This window comes from Anabrus simplex, chromosome 1, assembly GCF_040414725.1.
Source record: "Anabrus simplex isolate iqAnaSimp1 chromosome 1, ASM4041472v1, whole genome shotgun sequence".
NCBI classification, from domain to species: Eukaryota; Metazoa; Arthropoda; class Insecta; order Orthoptera; family Tettigoniidae; genus Anabrus; species Anabrus simplex.
In genome coordinates this window covers 713,442,758-713,463,032 of record NC_090265.1, presented here as the reverse complement: position 1 = coordinate 713,463,032, position 20,275 = coordinate 713,442,758, and the positions used below count along the sequence as shown (strand labels likewise).

General features: G+C 39.0%; 1 protein-coding gene across 1 annotated transcript in view; it reads left to right on the top strand.

Annotated features, from left to right (window-relative positions):
* LOC136856737 (AP-5 complex subunit zeta-1) overlaps positions 1-20,275 on the top strand; it is a 216,093-nt gene that overhangs the window by 154,575 nt on the left and 41,243 nt on the right. Inside the window, exon 10 of the mRNA XM_067134821.2 lies at positions 13,445-13,583. Coding sequence (XP_066990922.2) covers positions 13,445-13,583 — 139 coding nt within the window. The remainder of the gene's footprint in view (positions 1-13,444; positions 13,584-20,275) is intronic.

Below are 20,275 nucleotides of genomic sequence, written 5' to 3'. Positions count from 1 at the left end.
CTTCGGTCCTCGGATAGAGTAACATAAGTACAGTAAGGCGTGAGTTGAAATTCCAGGAGCTGGGATCTGTCCGTGCTTAATGACTTTCTAGGGTTGATTTACAATTATAAGGTCAATTAATGTGTGAGTCGAGTTGTCAGGGTAGTTGATGTGATTCATAGCATTAATTGGTAGGATTTTCATGCTCAGGACATGGAATATGTGACACAATTTATCTGATTTACTAGTTTGTTTTAACAAGTCGGTATTAAAGTCACCCATGACTATGACATCTTCGTAGACCGAGATAAGATCTGTGAAAGCTGCTTCGAAGTCTCCATTTGTCTAATATTAGGTGGCTTATATACAATTCCTATTAATATTTTCTTATTACAGTCGAGTTCAACAAACATATACTCAGGTCGCAGGGGAAGGCTTGGGTCTGAGGTGCAGATAATCTTGCATTTTAAATCATTCCTGTAGTAAAAGGCTACTCCAACTCCCCATTTGTCAGCGCAGTCATGTTGTAAGAGCGATTATCCGTTGATATTTATAGCACAAGACGGCAAATCTCCGCGTAACCAGCTTTCTGATATGCCAATATAATGCACCTTATTCATTTCGAAAATAGCTTGTAGTTCTTCCAGGTGGGCTGCAATGGGTAGTGAATTTAGGTGACAACACAAGGAGGCTCTCGGGTGGTTCATCAGCTGTGGCCTCAGAATGGATCCCGTTGCCTCAGGGTATGGGAGAGGTGAGGGTTGGGTTAAGAGGGGAGGCGAGGAATGTGGGTCGTTCACACAAGGGATAGTTTCGTCTACCAACATGACAGGAAAACTAATAGCAGGTACATAAAATAAGATATTTTTTTAAACTCTTGTCTTCATCCCAAGGTGGTGCAGCTATTTTCAGGCACACCCCCGTTGGAGTTGAGCTGCATGTACCTTTTAAACCGCATACCAGCCCTCCTGCCATTCTTAAATTTCTGGCAGAACTGGGAATTGAACCCGGACTCCTGAGGACAGCAGCTAATAGTGCTGACCGTTACGCTACGGAGGTGGACGTGAAATAAGATGAGCTTACCTGAGAACAACACTGACTACATCCACTGACTATTATATACACACACACACTCACGCACAAACGTAAACTATTGATAACACACATAATAAAATCAAAGTTCATCTTACACAGCTAAGTCATTCAATTGCGCAGTTGTGCATATTTGAGTCTTTGTGATATCTTTCAAAACACATATTCTCTCGTTCTGAGTCCAACAGTTTCTTGGTCCTCTGAAGTCCCGGGCACAATTTAATATAGTTTTCCTCACACTTGTGAGGAACTGTACGAGAGGAAGTAGTCCGCTCCCCTTCAGCGCATGCTTGGCGTGCCACACACGATTTTGGTTGTGATAACGCAGAAATTTGATTATAATCAGGCGATTTCCTTGTGCAACCACTTGTGCAGATGTCCAGCTTCGGCGCTCCAGCTGGTGACAGCGGTCAACGTCACTCATTGAGGGCTCAGTCGAAAATTTACTTTTGATTATATCTAGACTTGTTATAGTCATCTTCAGACGGTTCTTCCAGGACACCGTGTAGCAGTAGATAATTGCGGCGACTATATTGCTCTGCCTCATCTAATGCCTCATCTTGTTTTTGAAGTTTGTCCTCAATCGCGCGTAGTTGTTTCTTCAGATCACCAATTGCTGTTGTTACTTGCGGCTTGAACGCCTGGAAATCACCGTCAAGGGTTTGAAGCACAATCGTAGGATTGGCAGCACTTACAGTGGAGTCCAAGAGAGCTAGAATGTCCTTAATCATCTCTTCAAATTCACTTATTTTCCTAGTTGCTTCTTTCAGAGCCATGACGGAAGTGTAAAACTGAAGCTTATCACTTCATATTGCACTACTATGCACAGACTAAACACTTTCTACAACTTATTATGTGAATTGAGTAAGATGTTTATGGAGCGTTATTACTCACTCAGCACACTAGTCGCCATCTTAGGGCTGAGTGTGATCTGCAATAATACTTTGATATTTTTATGGGCTCCCATGCAAATGTTTTCACATTTGTTCTCTTGTGTTTTTCACACCTTTTAATATTTTCCACTCATCTTTAGAAACGGTAGATATAGTTTTCACTGTACCCGACGTAAAATGCCATCCTATCGGAAAAAACTTATCAACTGTTTCCATATCCCTGTTGGATAGTTTTTACTTGTGTATTCAGTGGTACGTTTCTCGCTTAACATGTTCCTTTTCCTTGACCCCTGTAGTGACATCTTAACAAAGTTCTCCTATATTTACTCGAAAAATGGTTAGTGGGACATAAGACTAATTTTATTATTATTATTATTATTATTATTATTATTATTATTATTATTATTATTATTATTATTATTATTATTATTATTATTACGAGGGTTGGTGGATCAGCAGAGGTGAAAAGAAGGTGTGGGCTTGAATGGGTCTAACTACAAATCCAAAATTGATTTTAAAACTTTAACAAGGTTATATTTTCTTTCCAAAATCAACAAGTAACAGAGTAACAGCTACCAAGTAGCAGAGAAACAAGTAAAAGACGCACAATATTAGTACAATTTACTGTTCTTGGGCTTTGAACCCCTCTCTTTACATATGGTGAGCACTTGGCTCAAATTTAGAAGTTATAACTTTACATAAGGGCAGAAATCCCCTAGTACATGGAGCGCTTACTCACACCTAGCACTGTCAAGCCTCCTAGAGGCACACATCAAAATACAAGAAAGAGCAGACCCGCTCTCAATTTTACAAGCCTATCAAAGACCACAATAAACTTTACTTCTAACTGACCTCAAGGCACACTTACAAAGAAACAGGGGTACCTTGTACCCAACCTACAGGGCCTTCGCATGAAGGAAAAACAACAGGTTAAGTTATTGGCCCAAAGTACAGTGAGGACTGGAGGCGTGAACTTGCACTCCTAAATACACATTTTAAAACCTAAGTGGCGCTCGGTCGATTACACGGGCTAATCCCAAGCTAGGGAAGTGACTCGTATGAGAAAACTTTAACACATTAAGGAAGAGAAGAAATGGTTATGAAAACGTAGTCACCTCAACTTCAAAATGAAGGGGAGCTCAAGAGGGTAAGGCAGTCTCTATCCCTGCTTTACAGTTAAAGAGATTTGTAGTTTTTACATAGACAGAAATGGGATTTACATTTTAAAAAGGTTAAACTGCTGAGCTAGCAAGAAAAGATGTTAAATGGCCATTACCTTTTTAAGAGCAGCTTCCAGAAGAAAGAGGCGCTTCCCGCCTCCTGCTGCATATCCACACACTAAGCTAGATGTTGTATGAGTGGCCAGGAGACCAGAAAATCAGCAGTTTTTAAACCCTCGTGGAAGATTCGAGACCTTTCCTGAATGAAACAGCCACACCCACAACCTTTTATTGGTCGGTTAAAATTTAAACGTCAAAAATGAAGAAGAAACCTGTGATAGATGGGAAATTAAATACAGAAATTATTAATTGGCTAGCTTCAAAATAGGCGGAAAGAAAGGGTTAATATTGCCAACCCACAAATGAAAGAACGAAATTTAGTAAAGAACAAACTTATGAAAACAAAAATTCTTCCAAAAGTTCCTTCACTTCGCACCAGGGTGCATGATCATAGTTTTTTTTTTAAAACAGTGACATCTATAAGAGAATGTCCACACTTGCTGATCAATAAGAAACAAAAACAAATCGAAATACACACAGTGACCTGTTCTGATAAACAGTTGAGTTGATTCCGTTTTAAAGTTCAGAGTTTCTCCTGTAGGAGTTTCAGTTGGCGCAAGATTTGAACTGGTGTCATAGAGGTGTACCGCCCGGTACAATTATTATTATTATTATTATTATTATTATTATTATTATTATTATTATTATTATTATTATATAATTCGCTGGGGCCATCAAGGAGCACGTTAAGTCTTGGTGCATTTGACACTGAACTTTGCCTTCTTTAGAGCCCAAATTTCCCTCATTCTTTGTGAGTGGGCCTGCTTACGCTCCTCTGTCCAAGGGGCACCGTGTCTTTTCTTCGGTTGCTCGTCTCGGTTTAGCCAGTTTGTCAATATTTTCTTGCGGAAGAGATCTCTGTTAAGGGCATCTTCAGCTGAGATATGTAGCATTTGCAGGTCTTCTTTGGTATTTCTAAACCAGGCAATTGTGGTTTTGGGGTTTGAATCAAAAAAGTGAAAGATTTCTTTAATTAACTTTCTTCTGTCCATTCTTTTCAGATGACCGTAAAATCGTGCCCGTCTTTTTCTGATTGTGTCAGTAATTTTCTCTATTTTGCTGTAGACTTCCTTGTTCGATCTCTCTTGATGGATTCCATTTCTGTACTTTGATCCCAAGATTCCTCTCACAATTTTGCGTTCTCTTTTCTCCACTTCTTCAAGGAGTCCTTTGTTGGCATTTAGAGACAGGGTTTCGGCTGCATATAGAACTACTGGCTTCAGAACTGTTTCATAGTGACGTATCTTGGTGTTTTGGGAAAGGCATTTTTTGTTGTAGATTGTGCGGGATGTTTGGTAGGCTATTTCCAGTTTGCGTACTCGCTCCTGAAGTGCTTCTTTGTCCAGTCCATTTTTCATGATGATCTCACCCAGGTATTTGAATTTGTCTACTCGGGTGATGTCCCCGTATTTTGTATGGAGTTTTGGTGGAGCCTCTTTGATGTTAGTCATTACTTCTGTTTTCTCAAACGATATCTGCAAACCAGTTTGTTCGGCAATTTCCTTTAAAATTTCAACTTGAGCTCTAGCGGTTTCTATGTCGTTTGAGAGAACAGCAATATCATCGGCAAATGCTAAGCAGTCTGTTGCGATCCCCTTGGATTTGGTTCCTATTCTCAATGGACTGTAGTTGGTTTCCTGTAATCTCACCCGCCAGGTTCTGATGATCTTTTCAAGAACACAGTTGAAGAGAATCGGGGATAGCCCATCACCTTGTCGGACTCCTGTTTTGATGTCAAAGGAATGCGAGAGACATCCGTGGAACTTCACTTTGGATTTTGTATCGGTCAGGGTGGCTCTAATTAATGCCAGCAGTTTCAAATCAACTCCGAAATCATTTAAGATGTTTAGAAGGACTTCCTGATCAATGGAGTCATACGCTTTCTTAAAGTCCACAAAGACAGACACATACTGCTTGGACCTTAGTGTACAATATCTGATGATCGTTTTGAGATTTTGGATCTGCTCAGCTGTTGAGCGACCTTTTCTGAACCCTCCTTGGTATTCACCTATTTGATGTTCGACTTGTGCTTCCAAATGCTCCAGGATGGCAAGTGATAGAATTTTGTAAGTCACGGGTAGCAAAGATATTCCTCTGTAGTTGTTGATGTTCTTCATGCTGCCTTTTTTGTGTAATGGATGGATCAAAGCTATTTTCCAATCTTCGGGTAGGGTCTCCTTGTTCCATATTTCTTCTATTTGCTTTTGCAAGATATCAAGTGATTTCTCTGGGGCATATTTCCATAGTTCTGCTGCTACTGAGTCTTCCCCCGGCGCTTTGTTATTTTTGAGACGGGCAATGTGGCGCTTGATTTCATCTCTGTCGGGTGGTCTGGAATCTGGGTACCTGAGTAAGGGTTCCTTGGTCTCAATGGCGCTTTGCGGTTTAGAGCAATTAAGTAAATTCTTGAAGTAATCTGCCAGAATGCTGCAATTTTCTTCATTTGACGTCGCCAGTGTGCCGTCCTTTCGCTCAAAGCATAGAGATGGTGGTTTATAATCTTCATAAAAGGAAATAAAAATTCCACCTAATCAATACATTTATTTTCTTGTAAACTATTACAATCTAGGACCGGTTTCGACCCTTCATAGGTCATCCTCAGCTATATCAGAATCACATTTGCATTTCTATCTTATACCTCTGAAAGACCTTCATGATGTATTGTTTCATAATTTTTCAGTGAAAACTTATCTAAAAACTTACAAATTTCTAAGCGTTGTGTTAAAATTAAAAATTAAAATTACAAAACTTTGTCTATTATATACATGCCCTTGGGCTGACAGAATGCATCCTTGGGTTGATTAAGCACATATCTTAAGTATTGCTTATTCTATTGAATCGAAACACTTTTATACTTATGTACAATCGTGGGCGGAGTCACTAAGGTTCGCTGTCTGCGCCGTAGCTTGTGTATGACGTCGTCTGTTGACTATTTTGACGTATTTTGTTCAATAAAATCGTTCCTATCTTAAAAAACGACTACGTCAAAATAGTCAACAGACGACGTCATACACAAGCTACGGCGCAGACAGCGAACCTTAGTGACTCCGCCCATACACACGTAACAACCTCCCCTGCTTATCCCTCCGCCCCTCTCACAACAGACAACACTAGAACCATTAGTACGAGGTACATTACTCGTCAAACGGCCAAGAAACTTGCATTTCAAACATCCAGCAGTAAGTAAATTAATTCAGGCTTTACAAATTCACACAATATTACACTTCTATTGAAATCTAACTCACTTCATTCATTTTGGCTTACAGACTTTACCAGCCTTAGAAAAAGGAAAGGAACCACCACAGTCTTACGGCATTTGATGGGAGAAAACTCCAGAAGTTAGGCCAGAACTGAATCATACATATATTCCATAATTTAACACGTATCAAGCTTATATTGATCCATTTCACAGTTATACAAATGGAACCTATAAAGTTCAACATTCGACATATATAAGAAAAGGCAAATTATGGAAATATAACGCAAGAATCAAGGCCAACACGTTTCAGTGTCACTAAACACACTGACTATATTACTAGACATTCAAGTGTTTTTAAAACTTCTGTAATAAATGATAAGCATTCAATTTAATAGACATTTGTGTTTTATACAATACATAATCAACATAATATGAAACTTGTAATTTTATGCAAGAAGGAACTGATATTTAATCATTAGGTTTAAAAGCCAACCATACACGGCATATTCAAACATTATCAATATCTGATGTTATACAAGACAAATTGTTATAATATTTTACCACATAACAACGCAAGATCCAAGCAATAAGTATTTTAGACTTTAAAGTACAATGATTAGACTTTAAAGTACATTAGTGTGTTTATGTAAAAATATTTTATAGAAGTCAACACGCATTTATATTTTGCCTAAAATAATATCACTCCAGCAATAAGGTATAAAGATGTAACATGATATTTTATTATAATCATCACGCAAGCTTTATTTATCAAATTTTACTGATAGTCTATTCACGATTGTACATAAGTATAAAAGTGTTTCGATTCAATAGAATAAGCAATACTTAAGATATGTGCTTAATCAACCCAAGGATGCATTCTGTCAGCCCAAGGGCATGTATATAATAGACAAAGTTTTGTAATTTTAATTTTTAATTTTAACACAACGCTTAGAAATTTGTAAGTTTTTAGATAAGTTTTCACTGAAAAATTATGAAACAATACATCATGAAGGTCTTTCAGAGGTATAAGATAGAAATGCAAATGTGATTCTGATATAGCTGAGGATGACCTATGAAGGGTCGAAACCGGTCCTAGATTGTAATAGTTTACAAGAAAATAAATGTATTGATTAGGTGGAATTTTTCTTTCCTTTTATGAAGATTGGTAAATGTCAATACGGAAAATGAAATTCATAAATCAAGATGGTGGTTTATAGCCAGTGAGTTTGTGTTTGAAGGCTCTGTAGTACTTTCTGCTTTCATTCTTCCTAAAGTTTTGTTCTATCTTTTCAATGAGGGATTTTTCATATTTACGTTTCTCAGTTCTGAACACCCTAGCTGCTTGGGCACGTTGGGTTTTGTAGGTTTCCCAATCATTTTCTGTTTTCGTAGAGTAGTACTGTTTCCATGCATTGAGTCTTTCTTGGAGGACTGATTCGCAGGTACCTTTCCACCAGGCATGGTTTTTGCTTCTCTTGATTTCTGCAACGTCTTTGGCGGCCTCAACAAGGAGACTTTTGGCGTTGTTAAAGTCACAGTCATTTGGTCTAGCCTTCTCCTGGAACTCCTCAACCCTTTGCCGAAGTTTATCATTGTCGAAGCGTGTGATCTGTTTGGTTGTCTTCCTTGTGTTTGCGGGAATTGGTTTGAATTTGATAAGAGACATATAATGATCTGAGGCCATATTGATGCCTTTCTTTACCTTGACATTCATAATCTCAGGGCTGTTTCTCCTGGAGATTGCAACATGTTAAATTGGAACTCTCCGAGAGCTTGGACGGGAGAACGCCAAGTCATTTGCTTTCTGGGTAGATGGCGAAAGTGAGTCGACATGACCTGCAGGTTGTGATTTTCGCAAATGGACACCAGTCTTTTGCCGTTGGGATTGGTTCTTTTGTGAGCAGGGTAATTTCCTATAACTTTCTTGTACTTCTGTTCACGACCTAGTTGGGCATTGAAGTCACCCAAAAGAAGCTTGACATGGTGTTTGGGGATTTTGTTTAATTTTTCATCCAGTAGGTCCCAGAAATTATCAACATCTGGATCAGACGTGTTCTTATCGTTTGTAGGAGCATGTGCGTTAACTAGGGCATAGGTTTTGCTCGCGCATTTAATTGTGAGTATAGACAATCTGTCATTCACAGGTTCGAAATTTGCAACCGATTTAAGGATCTTGGTTCTAACAGCAAACGCAGTTCCAAGCATCACAGCTCCATTGAGGATTCCTCTTTGCGCTTTGCTCTTGAAAAATCGGTAGCCTTCGGATTCAAAAATCTCTTCATCTGGGTACCTTGTTTCCTGTAGGGCCATTAAGGATATCTGATTTTCGTGAAGAGCTTTGGTGAGGGTTTTCAGCTTGCCAGTTTGTGTAAGTGAATTTATGTTGAAAGTTGCTAGAAAGGTTTTAGATTTTGGCCTGAGTTTTTGCCTCTTCGGGGTACACCGAGACGCTCCGACTCGTCCCTTGCGTGATGTCGAGTCTCCCCCAGAATCCGAATGAGACTCGTGCGCAATGGTGTTCACGATGAGGGATTTATCTGGAGATTTACCCCCTGGGGTATGTTTCTTGAAATGTTGTGCCATCATGCTTTTTGACTTGACTTTGCTTTGGACGGGTACCCATCCTTTTACAACTAGGGTTGTTAGCCCTAGAGGTTGCCTCAAGATGTTTTCTGGCTTCTGGTCATTTACCAGTCTTCGCCGTAACCCTGGCAAGAGACCAATTTTTTTTTTCACAGTGGTATTTTATTTCCCTACTACCCTCTGACTCTGCTGGCGGCAGAGCCAGCGAGCTTCCCCAATTCCAATGGAATGCGCCCGATGGAGGTAACCGGTAAATCCCCACACGGGGATTATTATTATTATTGTTGTTATTATTATTATTAAACAAAACGAACATTTAAAAATGGAACGAGTGGAGAGGATGATCTACGATGTCATCTTAACACACCAGCGATCATACTTGTAGATTCTATGAGCTTCTGTTCTTTCAAAGCTTTCCTAACTTCTACCGGCTGGAGCATAACATTTAATTTAAAATCGCTGCCCGCAGTTCTTTTGGGCTTGTTTATAGCTACCTGTTTGTGGTATTAATGCAGTAACAAGTTCTGTCACTAGATTGCAATTGTTGCCACTTTTCACAATATTATTGACAAATCAAGGATTCAATGCAGAGAAGCGGATAAATGTAATGTATTATCTATGATTGTAGATTTCACAAAAATAAGGCTAAGAGAAGAGGAAATATTTAATTCAGAAGTTGATATAGTAGACTCTGATAGTGATATAGTTGTATTGGGAGCTACTAGTGGTGTTATTTAGTTCTTCTTCTGGGTTGAACCATGTTGTTGTTTTCTGTACATTCCGTACAGTTTGCCGAAGTTTCAAATACATTGCAGTATTCTTTGTCAAGGCGACTGAAACACCCCTACTCGATCTGAAGTAATCAGTCTCCCAGGGAGCAGTCACACTACGAGAGTAGTTCCTCACCTTGGCCATGTATATCCTACCCTCTCTGGCTGACGTAAGCACCCTGGCTGTTTCATGAGTATTATGGAATGTTATATGTCACAGCCAGGTAGTGGGACTTGCCCGTGCTGTTATGTAATTACAGGTTTGTCCCGCGTGTTTATGTTGAGGTCTGTAAATCTGTGTTTGATAGGCATTCAAGAATTGCTGATTTTATATTCTTCTTCTGAATTCATATTGTTTGAGTGTTTCTTAATTTTGATAGCCTAAAGGATTTTCCTTTTGAAATTCCAAGGGTAGCTGCTAGCGCAGGGAAGTCCCACTACCTGGCTGTGACACATATGTTCCAGAATTCTCACGAGACAGAAAGGCTGGTTATGTCAGCCAGAAAGAGTAAGATATATAAGGCCCAGGAACTACTCTCATAGTATGATTGCTGCCTGAGAGATGATTACCTAGGATCGAGTAGGGATATTTCAGTCGCCTTGACAAAGAATTCCTCTTCTTTCGGCCGTATGCGTGCCTACAATGGACACTCCCAAGCATCGCTCAGGATCCGCTCTTCTGATCCTTAGAGAGTACTCCCTGCAGTTGGATGTCTCCGCCACTGGAATGCCGTTTCTACTCACGGCCTTTTCAGCTGTACGACGCCCGCGTCCTCTCCTTGGTTCCTCTATTGCAAGAGCTCTCTTAACGGGATGATTTTCATCTTGATGTTGTACATGTCCGTCCCAGCGCAACTGCCGCTCCTCCAATTTCTCACTGATAGGGACCGTATTAAATGATCCTCGTATATGCTCATTGCGCACTCAGTCCAACAGGGTGACACCTGCTGACCATCACAGTACCTGTCAATCAGTCATCACTGATCTGCATTTAGGGCTGTCACCCAGGTGGCACATATCCCATCAAATGTTTACCTAGTAGAACTTCGGAGTTTATTGAATTTTTCCCTATTTGTCCTCTTGAATTCCAAATTTATCTTCTTATTATGATCTTTCCTACTTTTATAAGCTCCACTCAAGCTTATTCGTGTACTAATGTCATTCCAAGCCATTTCTGCATTGACAGGTTGGAACATACTGCTTACATTAAATCAATATAAGTAGATATCTGCCTTTTTGATACTGATATTTGCTTTAAGTGAATTATTTATTTATAATACATGTTTCGTTCCTTGGGAACATCTTCAGCTATGGTTACATTGCATATGTGAAATTACAAAGCATATTTTGTCCTCTCAAAAAACATCATAAAAAGTACCTTGTTATGCTTAAAAGCTATATGAATTTACTTAGATAAAAAATGATTAAAATCTGTGAGGAGGATTGAATGAGGCAATGAAATGTAAAGGTAAATGGATCTACTTTGTTCAAAACTATTTTAAGGGCAGAAGTACGTGAACAGGTCGGAAATTTCAATAATTTCTGTTGCTCTTAATTTGAAAAGCGCGCTTTCCTGAATAAGAATATGTATAATTTATATGTATTTTTATTTGATTTCACAAAGAAATTTAGAATAATGTGAAGCCTTGGTTTTGCCATGCCCCACTTTTCAAACTCCACTATTGACATATTTATGGGAGGAATGAAAACATTTTAGTAGTAGTAGTAGTAGTAGTAGTAGTAGTAGTAGTAGTAGTAGTAGTAGTAGTGGTGGTGGTAGTACACTCACCGTCTTACTAATAAAAAGTCCTTATACAGTTGTTTAACTCTTGTTTAGTTATACAGTGAATAAACCCTGTATAAGCATTTTACATTTTTCTTACTAATAAACGAGGTATACGCATTGTATTACTATACAGCATGTATACACTCGTTCCAAGGCGTAGGAATCTCTTCCTGTAGTTCACTGACGTATTTCGCACGTTCACCGCCTTTATGATTGCTTCTGCTGGTTATCTAGGTGCAAAACTTTCCGGAAAGTCACACAGTGTAATCGAAAAGGCAGTGGCAACACTAAGTGAGACAGCTGGAAATTGGTTTATACCGATATCAACATTTCTTCAGCTAGCTTGTGTAATGAACGCCAAAAAAAGAAATGGAATGGCTTAAGAAAAGATCAATAGCTCCTAACTGGCATAGTATGGAAAACGTAAGCAATTGTAATTGAATAGGCGAGTTGAAAAGGGTACACATTCCAAAATCCTTACTTTTCAGGAGAAAGGAAAACCTGTTTTGTAGTTAAACGAAAGGTTTGATCAAAAAAGTTTAGGCATTTATACATCATATTTCTGCGTATTCAACTACAAAGTATGGAAATCATGTTACGTACGGTTTTCAAGTTATACCATTTTTTATGTCAAGGAATATGTTCCTTTTTTTACTCAAATTTGAGAAATATCTAAGATCTTTGTAGGGGCAGATAATGTATAATAAACTCGCAATATCAAAAGTCTATTAAGCAGTAACACATTATTACACAAAAATACGCCCAACCATAATTTCTTTTATAGTTATTCATTGTCATTCCGTGAGACAGCTGGAAATTGACTTATACTGATATCAACATTTCTTCAGCTTGCTTGTGTAATGAACGCCAAAAAATGAAATGGAAAGGCTTAAAAGAGATCAATAGTACGGAAAACGTAAGCAATTATAATTGAATCGGCGAGTTGAAAAGGGTACACATTACAAAATCCTTACTTTTCAGGAGAAAGGAAAACCTGTTTTGTAGCTAAACGAAAGGTTTGATCAAAAAAGTTTCTATTAAGCATTTATACATCATATTTCTGCGTATTCAACTACAAAGTATGGAAATCATGTTACGTACGGTTTTCAAGTTATACTATTTTTTATGTCAAGGAATATGTCCCTTTTTATACTCAAATTTGAGAAAGATCGAAGATCTTTGTAGGGGCAGATAATGTATAATAAACTAAAATATCAAAAGTCTATTAAGCAGTAACACATTATTACACAAAAATACGCCCAACCATCATTTCTTTTATAGTTATTAATTGTCATTCCGTCTCTTTAAAGTGTTTTACTTTACGAAGATGTCTAGACTCCATAACCTCTGAATGGTGTATGTCTTCTATGTTTAAAATATCGTGAAGATCATCAACGTTATCGTCCATTCTTTCAATGTGTGTTCAATGTTAAATAGATAAGTCGAATATTTCACCGCGATTATATTACTGTAGACAATAAATACCACGAAAATAAACTGCTCACTCGTTTCTTTTTCCGCTACTCACTGCTATACAACGCTTAGGCCTATACAAGGGTCCTGGTCTGTATGAGCAATTCAATGAATAACTATAACAGATGTATACACAGGAGGCTTATACATGGTTTATTAGTAACGAATTTCACATAAACGGTGTATAAACCTTGTATAAAAGTTATACACCGTTTATTAGTAAGATGGTCAGGATATTGTATTTGTTGTCTTAGTGTGAATAAATTATTTCCAACTTAATAAAGTGTACTTGAGGAGCTTATTTGTTCTTATTTCTGGCCTGTCTCCAGTTGCCTGAATATTGTAATTGACTCCTGTTAATTGTGCTGTATTCTCCTGGCCTGTTGCAGTGACACTTGCAGCCATGATCAGTTGGTGAAGTACTTTGAGGCTGTTGAGTGCGTACTATTTGAGTCTTTGACTGTCGTCCCAGTCCAGGGAATTGTGTACTTGAAGTTCCTCAACATCATGTGTGCTGCTCTAGCTAAGGTAAGTCGTCCCTTACCTTTACAGACTATGAATCTCATTGTTGAGACCGTATTGACGGTTGAACTTCTTACAAACTTGTACAAAACTACATTGTGTCTGGTATAAAATTTTGCAATTCATTGCAGTGTCCATGAAGTTAACCTGAATAAAATTAGATAAAATTAAATTAATGAATTGAAGGAAGGAGCGTGTTAGATGGCATAGGTTATATGGGACTTACCTCTCATTGCGGCATGTGGTGTGTGGCCTGTTGTTGTGTGTGCCTCATACTATCGGGTGTGAGATTCAAAGGAAAAAAAAGGGGCGGGGCAAGGGGAGAGGGGTGGAGCAAGGCGAGAGGCCGTGAAAGAGAGGGTTGAGGGGCAGGAGGGGGTTGAGGCGGGGCTGAAGGGTGTGGGAAAAAGGATGGCTGTTGAGGAAATGGGAATTCGAAGGTCAAAAAGGATATTTGGCTTTTCTGAAATTTCATTAAGATTGTGATTCGAGTTGAAATATTGATCTGTATGTATGAAACAGCTTTCATTAATGTTAAGGAGGGGTCCGTTGTTGATGATTTTGAGAATTTCCATATCTTGTTTTATGTCTGTGAATTTGTGATTATAGACATGCGTATCTTATATACAGTGAAACTCTGTTAAGAAGTTTTTCAAGGGACTGCAAAAAAAAAAAAAAACTTTAAGCAGGAAACTTCTTAAAAGGGGTAATGCCCAAAAACTTATTCTGTACTTTAAAATACATGTGAAACACACAGCCAACAGATTTCCTTGTTTGTGAACAATACCGAAATAGGCCGATATATAAGAGCTGCTAACAGAAAGCCACAATATAAAAATTTGATTATTATGACAATATTTTTAGAGATAAAGTAAAATAATTGAACATACCATATTATAAATAAATTTGATAAGAGAAGGGAACATATTAAGTTATATAAAAACGTTGCAAGGTTTGCTTATTTTAGCAGGCAGAACCATTTCCTTCCACACTTTCCTTTCCTCCACACTTACAGTCTCTGCTTCGCAACAAATTGTTTTGTAAACGATGCCGGCTCGATTTTTAAAGCAGTCCAGCCACCCGTTTGACGCGGTAAAAGGTACCCTTAATTTGCGTGCGGCTTTCTCCTGCACAATAGACCCACTGAAAGGTATGTTTAAACTTCGCTGCTGTTTAAACCAAATTAGCAGAGCTTGTTCTATTTCATCGTACTTTCCAGATTTAACTTCCTTACAATTTGCTGAAGTATTCCCTGCAGAAGCAGAGATCTCTTCTTTCTTCACTATAATACCGTTCAAAGTAGACGGCGGCATCCCCAGCTCCTTTGCCAAAGCAACACGGGAAAGTGTAGATGACTCCACTTTCCTTATAATCTCCACTTTGTCTTTTATTGTTAGTGCCTTTCGCTTGATCTCTTTCCTCTGAGTTCCGCTCATTTTCATTTAAAAGTTTGTACGTTGATATTACAAGTACAACTAACTTCAAAGACTCCTATTCATACTAATTACGACGCTACACTATGCTTGGCAATCCGTAGCTTAATCTTACAAGACGCAAAGACAATACGTGTACAACAGTTTGTTAGCATGTGCTTTCTATCTTCCTCACACCCCTGACACCTGCTTCAAGGATAACGGCAGCAAATGGGAAATCTAGCAACTTATTCTTAGAGATCTTAGAACCTAGGCCTAAATCGCCCCTGCATTCCTACTGGTTGTCACAGCAAAGGGCGTAGTTTCTGGCTGTTTCACAAGTACCGCATGGCCAAGCCAGTATTGAGTTTATTTTCCCGCTTCAATCCTCTTCATGCTATAGGTAATGAAGAAAAGAAACACAGGTTCGAAGTTGCAGAAATGAGTGCATGGAAAAGTATCTGGGGTATTACGTGGGAGTGATAAAGGTGCAGTAGCAATGCTAGCACATCTAAACGTAAACAGTTTCTTTCCCCGCGAGAATTTTATTTCATGTCTCCTCATCCTTGTGCTACGTTCTAATAATGCGATGTCATAATTATGAGTGACACGATAATACAATGTTTAGCTCGTATAAAGGTAAAATTAAAAATAACTTTCAATTTTATGCCAACACGTGGTTTTGCAATGCGTCTGTGTGCCTCCCACCAACACCCAGTTGGCTATCAACATTCGTTCAACTTCGTAAACGATCGGGATCTTTCGGCCGGCTGTGGCGGCATGTGTATCAACTGGCTGCTGGCAAGTCGGCTGTTTCCTGCATAGAGTCGGGAAGTTGTTTTTATTCACCTCACTAATAATGGACACGGAAAATCTTGTCAGTTTAGTTCAAAAACGTAATTTCCTCTATGGCAAGACCCATAAGTATTATTGCAACAACAACATAAGAGAGAATGCCTAGAAGGAAATAAGCAAGGGAATGAAAAATCAAACAGGTTAGAATATTCAATTTTGTGGTAGATTAACAGTAATGTTGTAGACAAATACACTTTACCGTTTTTAATTAATGTTTAGGTCGCCTTGATTAATAACTTCACCCTGTCGCGGCCCGCAAATTACTGCATTAAAGTTTTATCAAACCATCCATTGCGTGCTTTATGTTTCCCACGTAGAATCCCATTCGATTCTATTCCGCTAGATGGAACGGTGGAGTGGAAATTTCGAGGGATGGGTTCGATTCGATTCCACAAGGTGAGAGTGAGCATCTGCTGTCCGTGTTGTCATATGGCCTTGGCAGGCCCGCACATGTTTTGTGACAGCAGACACACATCGCGAGCGCGCGAACAGTCTAACACAGGGTGCAACTTGCGCGGAGACTGGAGGATTCTAACCATGGGCTGCTTTGAGCGGACGTTTTCTATCTCAAGGGGCTCTAAAATCTGAACTGTTTAACTGAGAAATATATTTACAACTGAACACTTTAAACGGGAAAAATATACATATATCTTAATGCAACTGATCAAGGGACCAAGAATATCACACTTCTTAGGCGGGAAAACTTCTTATGCGGGAACTTCTTAACCAAGTTTCACTGTATATAAAGCCAGAAGGATGACTGACTGACATAAATGTTTACCCACTTCGGCATGAGCTAGAAACTTGAAATTTGGCAATGTGCTAGCTATTAGCGTGTAACCTGCGGAAAAATTCCAAAAATTTTAATTTTTGCCCCCCTCCCCCCAAACAAAATGGCGCAGACCGTGATACCGTGCCCTACAAAATTAAAATTTGGCAAAGTTCTAGCTCCTAGCCTGTAACCGACGTAGAAATTGCAATAAGTTAAAATATTTAATATTTTATCCACTAAAAATTCAAAATGTTAAGACAAATTTAATCACGGTGCAAGCTTTCGTGTCGAGCTCTCTTATGGCGAACAGTAATCGCTATCAATATACGGATTGCACTTTCAGCTCATACAATGCAGAGATCTACAACTTTGGTCGTATATATAAAACCGTTTGGCTCACTGGTTGACATAAATGTTTACCCACTTCGACATGAGTTACAAACTTGAAATTTGGCAATATGATAGCTATTAGGTTGTATTGTGCAAAAGTTCCAAATGTTGAATTTTGTTATTTTTAATTCCCTTCCCTTAAACTAAATTTTGGACGATATGTTTCAGTGCGCCAAAAAATTCAAATTTGTCGCAGTTACAACTTTGGCCTCAACTGACGGAGAAATTCGAAAGAGTTGCATTGTTTAACGTTTTTGTCTCCAGAAATTACCGAAATCTGTAAGCAATTTTCATTATGGTGTTAAGTATCGTTTCGAGGATTTTGGTGGCTAAACTGTAAGTCGTACCGCCAAATGGACAAGACGTTCGGATCCCATCATGAAGAGATCTACAACTTTGGTCCCAGAAATTTTAGTCGTATCTTGATCCCTTATCCCTTGATCCCTTATCAGATTTAACGTCAATTTTTTACATTTTCCACATTTAATTTACTGTTTTGCACACTTATAAGACCGATAGAATCATGAAATTTGGCAGGCTCATTGGAACGATCGTGGGTCACGTGTGAGCAAAATGCATGATTCTAGCACCCTGTAAAAATGGAAAAACGGAAGTAATACATAAACCCTGTACTCGTAATCCAAGGTTCTAAACCAATCTACGGTGAACTCAATGCAGATATGACAAAACATCAAATAATGGAAATATAGAGCATTTCAACCACGATAAACCTACCAACTTTCAAGACAATAGCTCCCAGTTATGTTAGGAAAATAATGTCTTAACTTGTGAGAATCGTACGTAATTTTCACCACGTCGAAACGTTTAACGCTATCCTTTCTATAAATCGTGAATGTACAGTACAAGAAAATATTAGAGGACCAAATATGTACGCGAAAATATGGGCCATCTGGTAGCGCAATCCGTTTTTTGTTTTTCGTCACAGTAATTTTCCATGGGACCTCTTGTAATGTAGAGGAATTGGGGGTTTGGGGGTGGAGCCCCCAACGAGCGAAAGCGAGTGCTGTCCTACAGCTGCAAATTTATTGTACTTCAGGGCATTGACGTGTTCCGAGTACCTTATATTAAAATTCCTCCCGGTCTGTCCGATGTAAGAAGAATTACAACTGTTGTAAATAATCCTATATACTCCTGATTATGAATAACTATTGAACTTGTTTATGGATGTGGCATTATGTAAGACTTGTGTGTTCCTATTGTTGGTTTTGAAAACTACTTTTACATCGTGCTTTTTAAAGATGTTGGTGACTTCGTAGATTTGTTCGTTGAAGGTATAGAAAGGGTGGAGTTGTTTTGTTTATCTTTTTTCAAAGTGGTAGAGGGGCGATATTTATTATTTTTTCAACAAAGAAACTGTTGTATCCATTGGATTTAGCTATATTACGAATAGTATTCAACTCATTTTTGAGGTCTCTCTTATACATTGGAATACTGAAGGCTCGGTATACCATGCTGTTTTTTGTATGCTGCTCGTTTGTGAATTTGGGGGTGTGAAGAATCTTGGCGGATTGTAGTGACTGTTTGGGTGGGTTTTCTGAAAATCTTATATCTTAAGTAGCTTGGGTGCCAGATAATTGTTGGTTCTAAAAAATTTATTTTCCGTTCAATTTCGGATTCAAGTGTGAATTTTATGTGTGGGTCAATCTTATTTAGTTGCCATTGATACTTTCACGGCCCGTACTTATAGACATGATCCTGTATTGGCTTTTGGGTTTATGCCGTGTCAAGAAAATAAGGTGAAATTCTTTACGTTTCACAGAGAACTGTGCTCTGTGTCCTCAGAAGAAATCTCGACTGTCCACGAGAAAGGCTTCTTAAACAATGACTCTTTGAATTTAGAGGTTATAATAGAAGTGGAAATAGTACGTTCATTCACCACCAGATGGCTCCCAGGACATGGCACAATGCTATTGTTCAAAGCGGAAGCTGACCGAACCATCAGAACCAGTCTAAGCAGTTCGCATAACGTGTGTACGTAACATATGACATCGACAGGTGTATGGCATAGACACAAGTCTGGAATGAAACACCTGGCGACGAGGAACGTACGAATTTGGAAAACACCAAGAAGAAATAACAATAGTGAAGGGACATGGAAGGGAACTACCTACGTAAATTCTTAATGGCTGGCAACCAGGTATTACTTAATTGATGCCAGTGTCCCTGTTGAAATTGTTAGGATTTCTACGTATTTCTACAGCTTCCCATATAATCCTGGACCTGTAGTGCCTAGTGTGGGTAAGAGCTCGAGCATCTTGGAACATAACATCATGACCCGACGATAGAGCGTGCTCAGCTATTGCCAGTTTGTCTGGTTGGTTGAGACGAATATTACGTTCTAGTTCTTTGATACGGGTACGAATGGACCGGCATGTTTGGCCAGTGTATTCCTTATTGCAAGTACAGGGAATTTTGTATACCCCAGGATGTCCTTGGTTTTACTCTGACTGTGAGCAATTTTAGTGGCAGTGCCAAACACGGTTTTTATATTGTGTTTGCGGAGGACCTTGGCAGTTCGATCTGTGGTGTTGTGAATATAAGGCAAGTAGGCAGTTCCCTTCACTTATTCCTTCTGTGAGCTTTGCTTGGTCGTTTCTCTGGGATGCAGGGCTCTGTGCATCTGCAAATCGCTGAAACCATTACCCTTGAACGCGACTTTGAGCGTGTCCATCTCCATCTGGTTATGTGATGGCTCACAAATTCGTCTCGCCCTCTTGGCGAATGTCATGAGAATCTTGCTTTTGTGCTGGATGGTGGTGAGAATCTGCATGAAGATAACGATTTGTGTGGGTAGGCTTACGATAGACGGTATGTCCTAAGGAGTCGTCCCATTTCTTTCTTACTAGAACATCCAAGAAAGAAAGACATCCGTCGGACTCCATCTCCATAGTGAATTTAATTGAAGGATGTTGCTGATTTAGGTGGTTTAGAAATAGATGAAGTTTCTCAGGACCTTTTGTCCAGACCACAAATGCATCATCAACATACCTCCACCATATCATAGGTTTGACGGGTGCCTAAGCAATAGCCTCCTCCTCAAAATGCTCCATAAAGAAATTAGCCACTCCGTCCATCTGTTCGTAAATATTCCCACCCCACAAGAAATAGCTGGAAGTCATGCAGTGGTAAAATAGTGTTCAATGAGAGACATGACCGAGTGAACAGGGACTCCACATTGAAACTCACCAAAAGTGCATTAGATTGAAGGGTTGACAGCTTGTTGACAAAATACCAAGAGTCCCTGATGT